Source organism: Struthio camelus, chromosome 2 (genome assembly GCF_040807025.1).
Source record: "Struthio camelus isolate bStrCam1 chromosome 2, bStrCam1.hap1, whole genome shotgun sequence".
In the NCBI taxonomy this organism is placed as follows: domain Eukaryota; kingdom Metazoa; phylum Chordata; class Aves; order Struthioniformes; family Struthionidae; genus Struthio; species Struthio camelus.
In genome coordinates, this window is record NC_090943.1 from 77,092,963 (window position 1) to 77,106,277 (window position 13,315).

Sequence of the window (13,315 nt, forward strand, 5' to 3'; positions counted from 1 at the left end):
TAAACGCTAAACCTCCGCTGGTGCCCACCGGTCCAAGCAGGTGGAGCGGGAGCAGCCGATGCTCTACAACGGCGCACCGCTTAGCGTGAGTTAAACGTGCGCTGTGTTGTCTCTTACTTTCACACGCCTAGCCTAGCGTGGCAGTGCCTGCTTGAAATAAGGTTAACGTTTACGTCTGCCCCCCCGCCCCCCCGCCTTTTTTTTAATGGCAAGCTGCGCTCTGTCGAGGCGGCTGCGCCGGGCGCGCTCCGCCCCGCTAGGTGGCGCCAGCGCCCGAGGCCGAAGGGAGCGGGCAGGAAGGGCGCTCTGGCCCGGCAGCGGCGCTCGCTGGTGTGAGCCCGTCACGTGGGGCGCCGTTTCCGGGCTCGGCCTCGGCAGCGGGAGGGGGTTCGCCGCGTGGTTGGTGAGTGCGCGGGGCTCGCGCGCTCGGCCCGGCCCGGCCCGGCCCGGCGCTGTGGTGGTGCCGCCGCCGCCGCCGCTGCGCGGGGAGACACCGGCGGTCCGGGCCCTTCGCGGCGGGAGGCCCCTGGGCTCGCCCTGCCGGCCGCCGGCGGCCGCCTTTTGTGTGACCCACCCCCTTCGCCGCTCCTGCGCAGGGCGGCGGGAAGGCGCGAGCGCGGCGGCGGGCGGGAAAGCTGCGGCCCTGCGCGGCGCCGCCGCCCCGCCTGGTCGGCGGGCCGCGCTGCTGCCCCTCCGGGCGCTCTGGGCGGCCGCGGCCGCTGCGCCGTCTGCGGCGGCCGAGCCGTGGTGCGCGGCGGAGCCGCTGCCGCTGCTCGGGCGGGACCTCGCGCCTAAAAGCGGCGCGGGCCGGGTCTGCCGGAGCGGAAATCCCGGCGTTTCCTTGAGGCCCCTGAGCACCCGGCGGGCACTAACATGCTTTACTTAAACGTCCCATAGAGTAACTAAAGCTGAGGAGAGGGAAACCCGCGCCCCGGAGGCAAACAACTCTTTCGGAAGAAGGCAGAAGATGTCCTGAGACGCTAATGAAGATTAACGCCCCGGACGTTCGCAGCCTAGACGTGCGGGAGTTGCTATCGCCTCGACTGTTGGTAGAGTTTTGGCTTTGGGGTACGGTATTTGTTACGTGGTGCTTCAGCTTGCATAGTTTTGTTCATTAGGCTTTATGATGAATGGGAATATGCTGTCCCATATCCGTTGTGGGAGTCCGGAGAAAGTCATAGGTGAATGAGCTTTGCTAGAAGAAAACGTGCATGAGTGCAAGTCTTTATCAGATGAGAGAAGTTAGAGCAATTACATTGTCTTCTGATTCCTCAGGATTTTCGTGATAAGTCGAGCTTGTAACTATGCTGGTAGTATCCCTGAGGATCCTGGCTCAAAAATGTAAGCAAGTGAATTGCAGATGAAACTTGCTCTTTCTGGTGTGTGGGTTTTCTGTTTGTTTGTTTGTTTGTTGGTTGGTTTTTTTGGTCCCTAAGCCTGCTGCAAGGATGATTGAATAGCACCTGAATTAGCTGCTGAAAAGTGCATCCTGCAGCCTTATGTATTAAGGAAACCATTACTGATTTGGGGTTATTTTAATATTTTGGATTGTAGTATGTGTTAGTGCAGAAACTGTTTTAAGCGCATTTAGCTTGAATGTATGGGAGCAGGGTCTTTGGAAACAATGGTTAAGGTCAGGAGGCGTTTGTAAGGTACACAGTTTGACAAAAGTATTTAATTTCATAAATTATATACAATTTTGTTTAATATCTTGTTACGTAGGCATGTTAGTGTTTCCATGGCTCTGGTTTTGTAACCATTTTTTTGTCTAATTTAGCATGGTGTGTATGAAATGGAAATGGATAGATTAACATTTTCAATAACTCTCTTCCAAAGTATGCAGAGCAAGGTAGACTGTGGTTCTTTGTCGTGGTAGGAGAAAGTATATCTTATAATATTCTCCCTTACAATAGCTTTTTTCAGATGCGTGTGAGCATATGCGTATACTTATAAAGATGTTAATACTGATTGGAGGCCAAACACTTTGTCTTGTAGGGTGAGATATTTTTCAATATCTCTATTAAACGAAGCTTTTTAATTGGAAATAATGACACAAACTTTTAGCTGTTTCTGTATGTCTTGTAATCAAATGATGAAAATCTCATTACAGTTCTTTCCTAGAAGGTGGATAAGATAAACATCAAAAGCTCATAAAATCATAGCATGTATGTTTAGACGCTAAAGGACCTTTTTATTTTGGGACCAAAGCCCAACAATTTTTAAGGCTTTTTTTCAGGGACGAGGTTATTTATTTAAAATGATCTTACATATTCCTTGAAAGATGCCAGCTCAAAACAGCTGAAATTAGGTTGTAGTCAAACGTCTGTCAAGTCAGTTGTTTAAATTTTCTAAAAGAACGGAAGATGATGGATCCAGACTGGATTTAAAACATTACCTAAGAATGATTATCCTGATGATATGCATATGAAATATTGTAATAGAGCACAAACTTTAAAAAAAACAAAAAACAAAAAACTTGAAGTCTGTTGGGGAAATCAGCTGTAGACTCCTGTTTTCTACAGAGAATGATGTCATAGCCACCATAAGCAGAATCAGTGTTTACAAATTTTATTTAGAAGTTTCTGGGTTTAGTCGGCTGTACTTTTTTTTTTTCTCGGTTAATCTACCTTTTAAACATTTCACTTTTTGTTTGCAACTCTTTCATGTAGTTCAGATATGTGTGAAATGTGTTAGCTGAAGAGTAGCTCAAAAGAGAGACACCCTTACAGTGAGAAAATGAAGGGTTTATGAACCTGACAGGGTGAACCTTTGAAGCTGAGCATATATACTGTGTACAAGGAGATCTGAAAGTATTTGACTTTCCAGCTGTGTAAATTACCTTTTATTATTGGAGAGCTGTGAAATGTTAAACCAGAAGATCATACTGACTTTGTGCTTATGTGTCCCCCCCGTTCCTCCCCGCTTTTAAGGTCTATGTAGTCTCTACAACCACTGTTAGCAGTCATCAGACTATGGATTCAGCATTTTATGTAACAGAAATCTACACATAGTTTGTACATGGTATTGAGTATTGTGACATCAGCTTCTAGAGTTTTGTTATGATTGCATTTAGAAGTATGAAGACTGGGTGGAAGCAAGCTAAAATAAAGGAACCTGTGGTGTAATATTCTGTGATCTGGTAGAACTGAGTAGTTCTATCAGTAGAGATGGAGTCAAGCTAAAAGATGGTTCAGAAACTGAGTTGTGGGTTTTAATTTGTTTTGGTAATAGTATGTCTATTTTAGTGTCCACATGGCTTCTACTAAGTACAGATATTTATGCTACCTTATTTCTTATGCCTTATTAAATATGACTTTTCAGCCTTTTTTTACTCTGTGTGCTTGTTTTAACCTCTTTTCCCCTTCTTCCTAATTATTATTGTAAGTGCACAGTCCAGACTTTGACAGTGTAAGGCAGGGTGGTTTTTTTCAGTTTCTTGTATATTGCTGTTATTAGTGACGACCTGATTAGACCTGTCATTTTACCTGTGCAGACTGTGTTTTATTAATGGCTGTGGTGGTAAACAATGTACAAATGGAACAAAACAGTTCACTGAGCTGTTTGGTGCAACAAGGTTCAAGTATTTGAAAAAGCTGCTTATTGGCATTTTTCTAAATTTATTCTGATAGAGGAGTTGAAGAAGCCAATGCTTAAGAAGGTGATCCTTTTCTTTCAGTAAAGCAATTTTCAGAGCGAAGGTGAACTTAAAGGAACAGCAGAATGTTTTCTGGACACTAGAAGAACAACTATACTAGATCAGACTGTGTATCTACCTAGCCTAGTATATTGTCTAAATAGTGGACAATAGTTTATGCATAGGAAAAAGCATAAAAACAGTAGCCTGCATCAGGAAGATGCCACTCTTTGGTGGAGAAAATACTTGTTTGTAGTGTATCTAATCCAATTAAGCTTCTGAATTTCTTTTTGCAGAGAATCAGAATGACTAAAAAAAGGAAACACCAAGAAGATTTCCAGAAAGTGAAATTAAAAGTTGGGAAAAAAAAGCCTAAACTAGAAAATGCAACTGATACCACTTTCAAAACAAAGGCCATACAAATTCCTGAACAACTTAAAGAAGATGGAATGCTTTCTACACAAAATAGGAAGCTTAACATAAAGGTATGCCTTGACAGTATTTTCTGAAATGACAGATAATGACATGTTATTAACCTAAGTTTACTATATTATTATATTTTAGGACAAAATATTATTTAAATATTTTGTAAAAAGCGGTGGAGTATTTGAATAAAGCCCTGCTGCCCTTGACAGTAAGCTGACCCATGGATTTAATGAATTAAATTTCTGGACCAGCATAGAACCTAAGGCAAATGTTATCAGCACTGGAAAAACTAAAGTTACGTACTGTTTTGGGCATGTAGGTTTAACATTCTGTTTTTCATCTTGGATCATAAATTAAGAACAAGGTTTTAAAAAACAGGCCCCCTGAAATTATTTATTTATTTTTTTTAATTTTTGCATGTCTGTGGGTGGTTCTTCCCTTTGTAACTTCTGCTCTCGTTCCTTTACCTATTTTCTCTCTTGCAACTCTCTGCTTAAGTTGGAGAATTGTTGAGACTGAGGCTTCCTAATTCTGCTTTTGAGAACTGAGATGACTTTTTCATGCTTCTCATAAGCTGGTAGAGTAGTATATAAATCGAAGAATGAGGGGAATCTAATTACCTTAAGGACAAGTTATGGTATGTCATTCTTTCTGTAATTGAATTTTGATTATTTGTTCACTGTTATGCTTTAAACCAATCTTGTGTTTGTTCTGAACTTAATACACTGCTGCAAACAGCACCATTAGAACAGACTGTATTTTTGCACATCTAAGAAAAATGTGTTAGAAAGTAGATGGTGCAGTTGGAGCACTTAAAGTAATAATGGTTGCAAACGTGTACATGTGTTTCCTTATAGGATCTGCTTTCACAGATGCACCACTATAGTGCTGGGGTTAAGCAAAACGCTCTTCTTGGGCTCAAAGATCTTCTGTCTCAGTATCCATTTGTAATTGATGCACACCTTTCAAGTATAATAAGTGAAGTGGCAGCTGTGTTTACAGACAAAGATTCTGGTGTTAGAGGAGCAGCTGTTCACCTGCTTCAGTTCTTGGCCTCAAAAATAAGAGCCGAACAGATTGCTCCGTTTTTTCCTTTGGTAAGTGCCCACCTCTCCAGTGCCATGACTCATATCAGTGAGGGAATTCAGGAAGATTCATTGAAAGTCTTGGACGTTTTGTTGGAACGGTATCCAGCTCTTCTTACTGACCGCAGTAGTATATTGTTGAAGAATTTTGTAGAGCTTATTTCTCACCAGCAGCTGTCAAAAAGAGTGAAAAGTAGAGAGAAACTGTCGTGGATGCTGACTGTTAACCCGAATCGCAAAGTAACTTCTCAGCAGTGGAGGCTGAATGTACTTATCAGGCTCAAGAAATTCCTCCAAGCAGTAGTAGATGGATCTAGTGAATTAGAAGATGAAGGGCTCCAAGAACAAAAGGATAGCCCTCATTCTGTGAGGAGCCCCATATGTATAAGCTGGAAGGTCCATGCAAATAATCAGCAACACATACAACTATATGAAAATGGTGGCTTACGACCAAAGATCAACTCATCATTTAGACTGAGGTGAGAAAAATTTAACTTACTCGGGGATTAGTATCAACTATATGTTTACAGTTAATATTAAACTGTGGTTTGTTGCTGCTGAAGACAAGTATTTCATTTTTGTCCTGGGGTTCTTGGTTAGCTGTATTATACAACGTTTAGTGTAATGAGCTATTTTATAGCAATGGCTTGAAAATACAGAAATATAAGCTGATAACTGCAGTAGTTGTATATCATGAACGATCCCATTTTAAAGTAAAAGCTTTGTGTAAGAAAAAGCTATATTTATGCTATTTACAATAACTTTTTGGAAGGACAGCTTTTTAATAGTTTTTGTATTGCAAACTAAATTCTACAGATTATTTTATTGCAGGATATCAAATACGCATAGGGAGCAAGCAGGCAGATTTCTCTATACTAAAAGGAAGGATGTTTCTGACACTGATGTGTTTACAGTTGAATGCAGTGTTGAAACGCCAGTTGACTGAGTTTGACGTGGGTTTTATTAATGCCCAAATAATGAGCTTGACCCAAACTTTGTGCTTTTACCTTCAAGAATCTACTGTAACTTTAGAAAGAGTCAAATTTCTTTGTCTCAATGTAGCTTGTTTGTCAAAAAGACAGTGTAATAAGAGCCATCTGGATTGGAGTTCTGCTGAATTTCCACTTCTACATCAATTTGCTAACCTTCACTATGGATGAAAGATCTCTTTTGGGAAATGTTGATGAATATGGAAAAAAAGCTTTCTTATCAAGAAACTCTACGGTATAAGCTTGTGTGCTTAGTCACAGGTTTTTTGTTTGCTATTATTAAGTAATAACGAAATAGATCTGAGTTGAAATTTAAGGGGAAATAACTAACAATCTTTGTTTCTCTCTCTCCTTCCTGATTCACCCATTCTTCAAACTGGAGGGAGGAAAAACGCTTTGTTGTTATGGCACCTTCTGAACATTGGCATTCCCATGCATAGGCATTACTGTAGATATTACATAAGTGGTAGTAGAAGTGAAGTGAACTATTTGAAAAGCAAAAATGCTGTTTAGCCTTTCACAGGACTTCTAATCCAGAGATTTCAAATAGTTTGAGAGAGGTCACAATGTTTGTTTTTATTGCTGGGGGAGACTGAATAACAGATATAAAGCAGTTTTATCAAATTCAGCTGGCAGATCAGAGACAAAAAAGGTGTAAAACCTCCCATCTAATCTGTTGCTCTGTCTATCTTATATTTTTGAATGAATTTTAGAAGAACAGGTATTATGTTCCAATAGGTGTGCAAGAAAGTCTTTTCCATCTCCAGCTTAATGACCTGCCAATGACTGTTCCACTCCTGCTGTCTTAGGCTTCTTGGTAGATAGCATGTTACTTGTAGTAGGTATAGAAAATATCTATTAAGCAGAGTACAGTGTGCAGTTGGTATTCACAAAAGTGTTAACTTATAATTAGCATACGAATTGTCATTTGAATGACCAACAGTATCTGCCGCAGTTAAAACTTCAGTTGGAAATTAAACCAATGAAACCCCTTAGGGAGTGGGGGTCAGTGCTCAGTTCAAAACAGTCCTTGTGAACTTCATCTCTGCAGTCAAAAGCAGACGATTATGGACCACTGTGTATGAGAGGACTCTAGTTATTATGCATTGAATGGTACGCAGTGTGCGATATACGTGCCCTGTTGGAGATGAAGATGTGTTGTATCAGAGGTCTCGGAAAATAAACTTTACATCTGGTGTCACCTGAATTGGATTCCCCTTTTTCTGAGGAGTGGTAGATTTCAGTGAAATAGCTGATGATCCACCTGTGGTTATAAATACTTTTAAAAAAGGCTGTTGCAAGCATGAGGAGGAGTGAGCCAGAAGAGTAGAAGGAAACGTTACTAGAATCCAAGGCAAGGTTCACAAAGAAAGCTGATGGCAGCAGAAGAGAAGAATGGAAAGAGAAGGGGCATTCATACCAGGTACTACAATGTTCTCGTTTTAATGCGTTTGTTCATTGTTTTGTTATATTCATTTTGTACATACTGGATATTTACTGAATTTTAACAATGGAAGTTAGCATGGTGGCTTCTGTATCTGACATGAAAAATAAGGAAAAGATATCTGCAACTTGAAGCCCTTTTCTCTGAAATCTTGTCTAGTAAGCTAAAGATGTTTAATTCTGTCTCTTCCAATCCCAGCTCTGGCCTTTACAGTCATTCCTGGGCCTCTGCTGTGGCTGTTACTGTAATGACAAAAATGTCTTCTAATGAGAGATGCAAAAAATCTGCAATGCCCTTTGAGGACCTCCAAACTCTCAGATTATGTGTGTGCATTTAAAACAGTTAACACGCAAATGGTCAAGTCCTAACTTGGGTAGTATGAGTGGAGCAAACCATAAGTGAATGATTTCGGTGTGTATGTATTGATAGTAAGAGGGCTCATTGCTAATACTGCAAATATTTTTCAACTTTATCTTTTAAAAAATAGGATTCCAAACAGATATGCTTATACTATTTTTAATCTTGCAGGTTCTTCAGGTACACCTCATATGTAGCTTTAGTGATTACACAAAGGGATTTTCAGAATCTGTGCAGTTCTGTCCTGAGCTTAGAGCAGGGAACAGTTCAAAGAAGTACACTTTAAGAATCTCTTATTTTTCTAATGTGTGTTAGGTCTTTCTACTGGATGTGAATTAAATATTGCAGTGAATTAGGAAGTTACTAGAATATTCCTGCTGCCTTATGTGCTGACGAACTGCTTTCTGCATCAAATTCATTTCAGGTGTAGAAAAATGGAAAGCCTTCACAACTTGAATACCGTGATACCAAGGTGCGTGATCTTTTCTGAACTGGGAGCAGAGCTGAAGAGAAATGCTACGGCATCTGTTGGTGCCAAGAAGGGACAAAATGAACCTGCGGAGAAGACTGGAGAAGACAGAGAAAATGGAAGACAAAGCATAGTGAATATATGTAGTATGACCTGTGCATCAGATAGACATGGAAAGTTCAGTTCATGTGGGATACTGAGTGTTTTTCTGCTGCAAATAGAAGAGGAGGACAGTAACCTGGTTTAGACTCCAAAAGCCATAAACACTTCCTAAATTCAATTGACTTTTCCTATTTTAAGCAGCAGGCTGCTTTTTCCTATTGTTTGTTTTACACTTCCTTGACTTTCCTATGCTGAACTTCTGTTGTCTTCTTGCTGTCAAGTTGCTGATATATGTTACATAAGGTTTTCTTTTGTTTGCTCCTATTTTATAAGACTATCAGCATTTTAAGAAAAATGACAGCTTAAGAGGCTGTGCATACAGTTAAACGGAGCTCTTACATTTCCCATCAGTAATATTGCATCCCAATATGAAGATAATATGCTTTGTGGTGTTTGAGGGCCACCTTAGCATTAAAGAATAACGATATGGATACATGACAAAAAGGTGAATGTTTTAATTGACAAGAAGCACTCCTAGTTCATGTGAACCTGTATTGCAAAGGATATTGCGGTTATCAAATGCATACTGAGCACATTGCAATAATACTTTTTCATTACCTGTTTTTGGCAGCTGAATTTTGCTGCTATTGGTAGGCCTTTTGCTGCTAATCTTGGGTGTTTAGTAAAGAATGTTTTGAGATATTAGGGCCGCCTTTTGCAGGGGATGATAAAAGTTAGGCTAAATTTTCTTGCCTAAATGCTTTCAGCAGTTGATTATCTCTTTTGGCACTCATTCTCCTTTCTTCCATCCCTGTTTCAAAGAGATGCTGAAGTTGATGGATGCATTCATTATAATTTTATAGGAATCTTCAGGTGTTTGTCAGCTTCTAAATTTTGTCAACCATTCATTGCTTAATGCGGTGACTTTTTTTTCATATTCCAGAAATAGATTGGTCTAATTCCAGAGCACTGCTGTGAGTTAGGTGGTATTTTCAGAGAAATGATTTAAAAAATACTACTTTAGCCAATTACTCACACTTCAGAATCTCAACTGAGTGTGTAATCTTGTCATGGCATTTACATTTATTTACAGGACAGTAACTTGTTCAGTGAACTTCTAGGTCTTAATGTCAACTTACTTGTCCTGTGGCTTGGTAGGATTCATTATGGTTTTAACTGGAAGATGGGAAAGATGTCTATCTCGTCTGTAGATGACCAAGAGTTGAATGTCTAAATTAGAGCTGTTCACCCTAAACTCTCTTCATAGCCTTGGAAAGAAACTGATGTCTTCAGTGGACAGTTCATCCAAAGTCTTAAGTTGCAATCAGTTGTCCCTTGGAGTGCCTCTTTATCTGTAGTGTATATAAAAGGGACATAGAGCAATCATGTCAGCTATTTGATTGATTGATTCCCACAGACAGCAGATGAATCCGTTCTTAAACGTAGTATGAATTAGTTGTCATCGGTCAACTTTTCTGTATCTTTAAGCCAAATCAAGTTTGCTTCACGCATCCTTTGCTGCTGTTAATCAGTGCTGAATTTAAAAAAAATTAAGATATCTACTAGGTGCAGCAAATACTGAAAGTAACAAGCAAACTTTTAGAAAACTTGTTTTTTTTAACCCTTATGATTGGGTACTGTTTCTGCTTGTCCTATTGTTTTGTGCTGGAGATCTCAACTTCTCTTTCCCACTTTGCCTATGTTGAAAAAAAGCATGTATTGCTTGCCCCATCTGCTTTTTGTTTATTCCTTTGCAGATGTCCTTTCCCTGCTTCCTTTAGGGTTTATGGTTATTAACATTTGACTTCACTTTGGATTAGTAGTTTTTATAAGGTATCAGTTTCAATTAGATAGAAAACTTTATTCTGATATTATAATTGCAGCAGCATGAGAAATGTAGCTTTATAGAATGGTATAACTAATGGGATAATTTGGAAATGACAGGATGACCAGGAAAAACTGCTTGACCTCTTTAATCTAGTGTGAAATAAAATTTTTATAAACAACTTCTCTGCCTATGTGTAGAAAGAAAGCAAACAGTTTTTTCAGAAGTCGTGTTGGGTGTATATGTAAAGAGAAATCACTTTCTAGAGATCATCACTGGAACAGAAAGCGGTTTTATGGAAGACCTGGCATATCAAGTTCATGTACACTAGGAATTTAGGTTTATGATGGTAATTCCTTGCTGTGAGTTAGAAAAAAAAGTTACCATGGAACGCGATGTCTGAAATCATAAGTTGAAGTTATTGCTTACTTTAGGGCAATATCTATCTCAGCAACTGGACATGCTTTGCCGTTCTTTTGTTATCCGGGAACCCTTTTGAAAGCTTATTTTGCTTAAAAAATAGCAGTTCTTCAGGAGTTACTTTCTTTAAGGAACCTTCTTTTTAAAACATACACTTGAAGTCTGGCTTTGGTCTCAGTTTAAGCACGTGCTGTTACTGAATTCCTCAACAATTGCCTGAATTTATCCAGGGGCAGACTTTTTTTCATTTGTTTGGATAAGTCCTTTTGGGACAGAAGTGCGAAGTGTTCTGAGAAAAAGGTCTTGGATTTTCTTGTTTTCTGGAAGATGTATATTCATTTAGTTTAGTTTAAAGTATAACTCACAATTTCTCCAGTATTTTTTTTAACTTTGCAATCAGACTATTTCAAGAATTTTCCACCAGTTTTCTCTCCAAGAGTATTAAAACTAAATCATCAAAATAGGAACAAGTTACATTTTTGCAGAATTTTTTTTAATATGATAATATAGCTGGAGATCATTGACTGTCTCTAATAAACCTCATGCGTTTGACAGTACTTTGTAGTCACTTTCATTATGTTTCTTTTCTTCATGGAGCTTGAATCTTATGTAAAACTTATTTATTGTGTTGTGCTGAGCACAGTGAAGTCTTGTCTGTTGTTTGAAGGCAATATGATAATACAAATCATAATATTTCTCCATTTGTGTAGACTTTACATTTAATAATGGGGAGAGGAGTGAAATCTAAGACGTTTTAGAAGCACACAAACGTGCAGGGAGACTTGGGAGCAGGGTTATTACAGTTGTTTTTAATTCCTGTTTTTCCTTATAAAAAATATACAGCAAGAAAGCAAGTAAATTTTAATGTATTTAAAAAAAAGGTACTACTTTTTGGTATTATCTGTTTTTAATGGTGTGCCCTTTATCTCTTTTTCTTTTTTTTTTCCCCCTTCTTCCTGCTTTTGTCATTTAGGTCTCTGGCAAGTATAATGGACAGCGCAGAAAAAGGCCTGTCCTCTGCTGAAAACTTAAAAAGTTTTATTGAGATAATAATTCCGTTATTGATTGAGTGCTGGATTGAAGCATCTCCTGCACAATCAGCTCCTATCCTTGGAAATCTTTTGGAATCAGATTCTCAGCAGCTTATGCAGCAAGTGCTTAGTATAATACATTTATTGTGGAAACTCACAAAGCGGCACGATGAAACATACAAAATGGTAAGGGAGAAGTGATCCTTGGAATAATTATGGGAGTTCATTTTTGTTTTGGTCAGAAATTAGTGATTTGTTGATGGGTGTGAAGGAGATAGTGGAAGTGTTTTAGTAACAGAGAGGAAAAAGCTAGCATAGGTTTTGAGTAAAATACAAGTGTGGGTTTTGGGGGGAAAAAAAAAAAATTCTTTTCACCTACAAAAGCATGTACTGAGCTGAGCTGCCAGTTCATCAATAGGCTCCGGGCATTTTTGGCATGCTGCAGCACGAAAACTTTTGAGACTAAAAGAGGTTTTGGAGAAGAGGAGCATGCTCTGAGAATGTCTAGCTCCTAGATACCCTATAGAATATAAAATTGGAGAAAGTGTGGTATGGAGGTGTTTCTTCCTTGTTTTTATGAGTTGAAAAGTTTTACAGGTGAAGAAAAACACCCAAACCCTAAATCCAAGATCTTGGAAAGGTAAGGAACAAATGTAGTATGATATCCTGTAACTGCTTTGTAGAATCTACGTTGTTATGTTAGGATTTGAAGCCATTGAATCAAAACCTCAATTTGAAAAGCAATCTTGAAATTTATTGACAGATTACTTTTTTCCTTTTTTTTTTTTTCCCCCATGACATCTTTTCCTGGTCTTCCAAAGGTTTGCAAATAGAAAAAACTATTGTTTTTCCCCTTTGCCTGAATCATTAACAGAGGAATGTATCTAAGTTGGATTGGTATAATTAAAGTTTATAGCTTTCACAAAATTTATGTATAGAGTAATAATTATGCAAAATATTTGCTTAATCAATATGTTACACCAGTTATCAAGCGTATACAGTCTGAGGGGTGAATTTAGCATATCTGAGCAAAGCACTTAAACTGTACTCCTTTTCCTGTTCACCCTTTCTTTTTTGACCTTCTTGGAAGCGAGCAGAAAGCAGGCTGTTAGCCTGGTAAACACCCTGTGGCAGCCTGCTGTCTGCTAGCCTTTTCTTTGGGTATCTGCAGAGCTGCTGCCCCTAGCCATACAGTGCCTGTCTTTTGGTCACATGAAAGGAATGCTCCTGAGTGGAGATGTGAGCTGCTTTTGTGACAGGGCTTGGCTATATTTTGATTGTGTGATGAACAGGATTCATCATATATGGCCCTTGAGTATCTTTGCAAGGGGTGGTGTGGCCTTTGTTGATTGAAAAGTTGGACACTGTGTGCACATATGTGTATACATGTGTATGTGTGTACATATATAACACCATAACACCCTGCACTATGTTCCATATAAAATTTTTCACCGTACTGAGAACTTGAAAATCAAACTGATTTTGAACCGCCGTGACACTATTATGCATCCTGCTGTTGTGAGCCGTTTTTGA

The 13,315-nt window shown here is 39.2% G+C and overlaps 1 protein-coding gene across 2 annotated transcripts in view; it reads left to right on the plus strand.

Annotated features, from left to right (window-relative positions):
• The first annotated feature begins 259 nt into the window (after window positions 1-259).
• The window catches only part of TEX10 (testis expressed 10), a 64,480-nt gene continuing 51,424 nt past the window's right edge, over window positions 260-13,315 (plus strand). The window contains exons 1-5 of one of the 2 annotated variants that reach the window (XM_068936345.1): window positions 260-403; window positions 898-1,068; window positions 3,931-4,119; window positions 4,918-5,624; window positions 11,725-11,968. In XM_068936345.1, the coding sequence (XP_068792446.1) occupies window positions 3,940-4,119; window positions 4,918-5,624; window positions 11,725-11,968 (1,131 nt within the window). In that variant the 5' untranslated portion in view covers window positions 260-403; window positions 898-1,068; window positions 3,931-3,939. The remainder of the gene's footprint in view (window positions 404-897; window positions 1,069-3,930; window positions 4,120-4,917; window positions 5,625-11,724; window positions 11,969-13,315) is intronic. The other variant, XM_068936346.1, reaches the window with a different exon arrangement.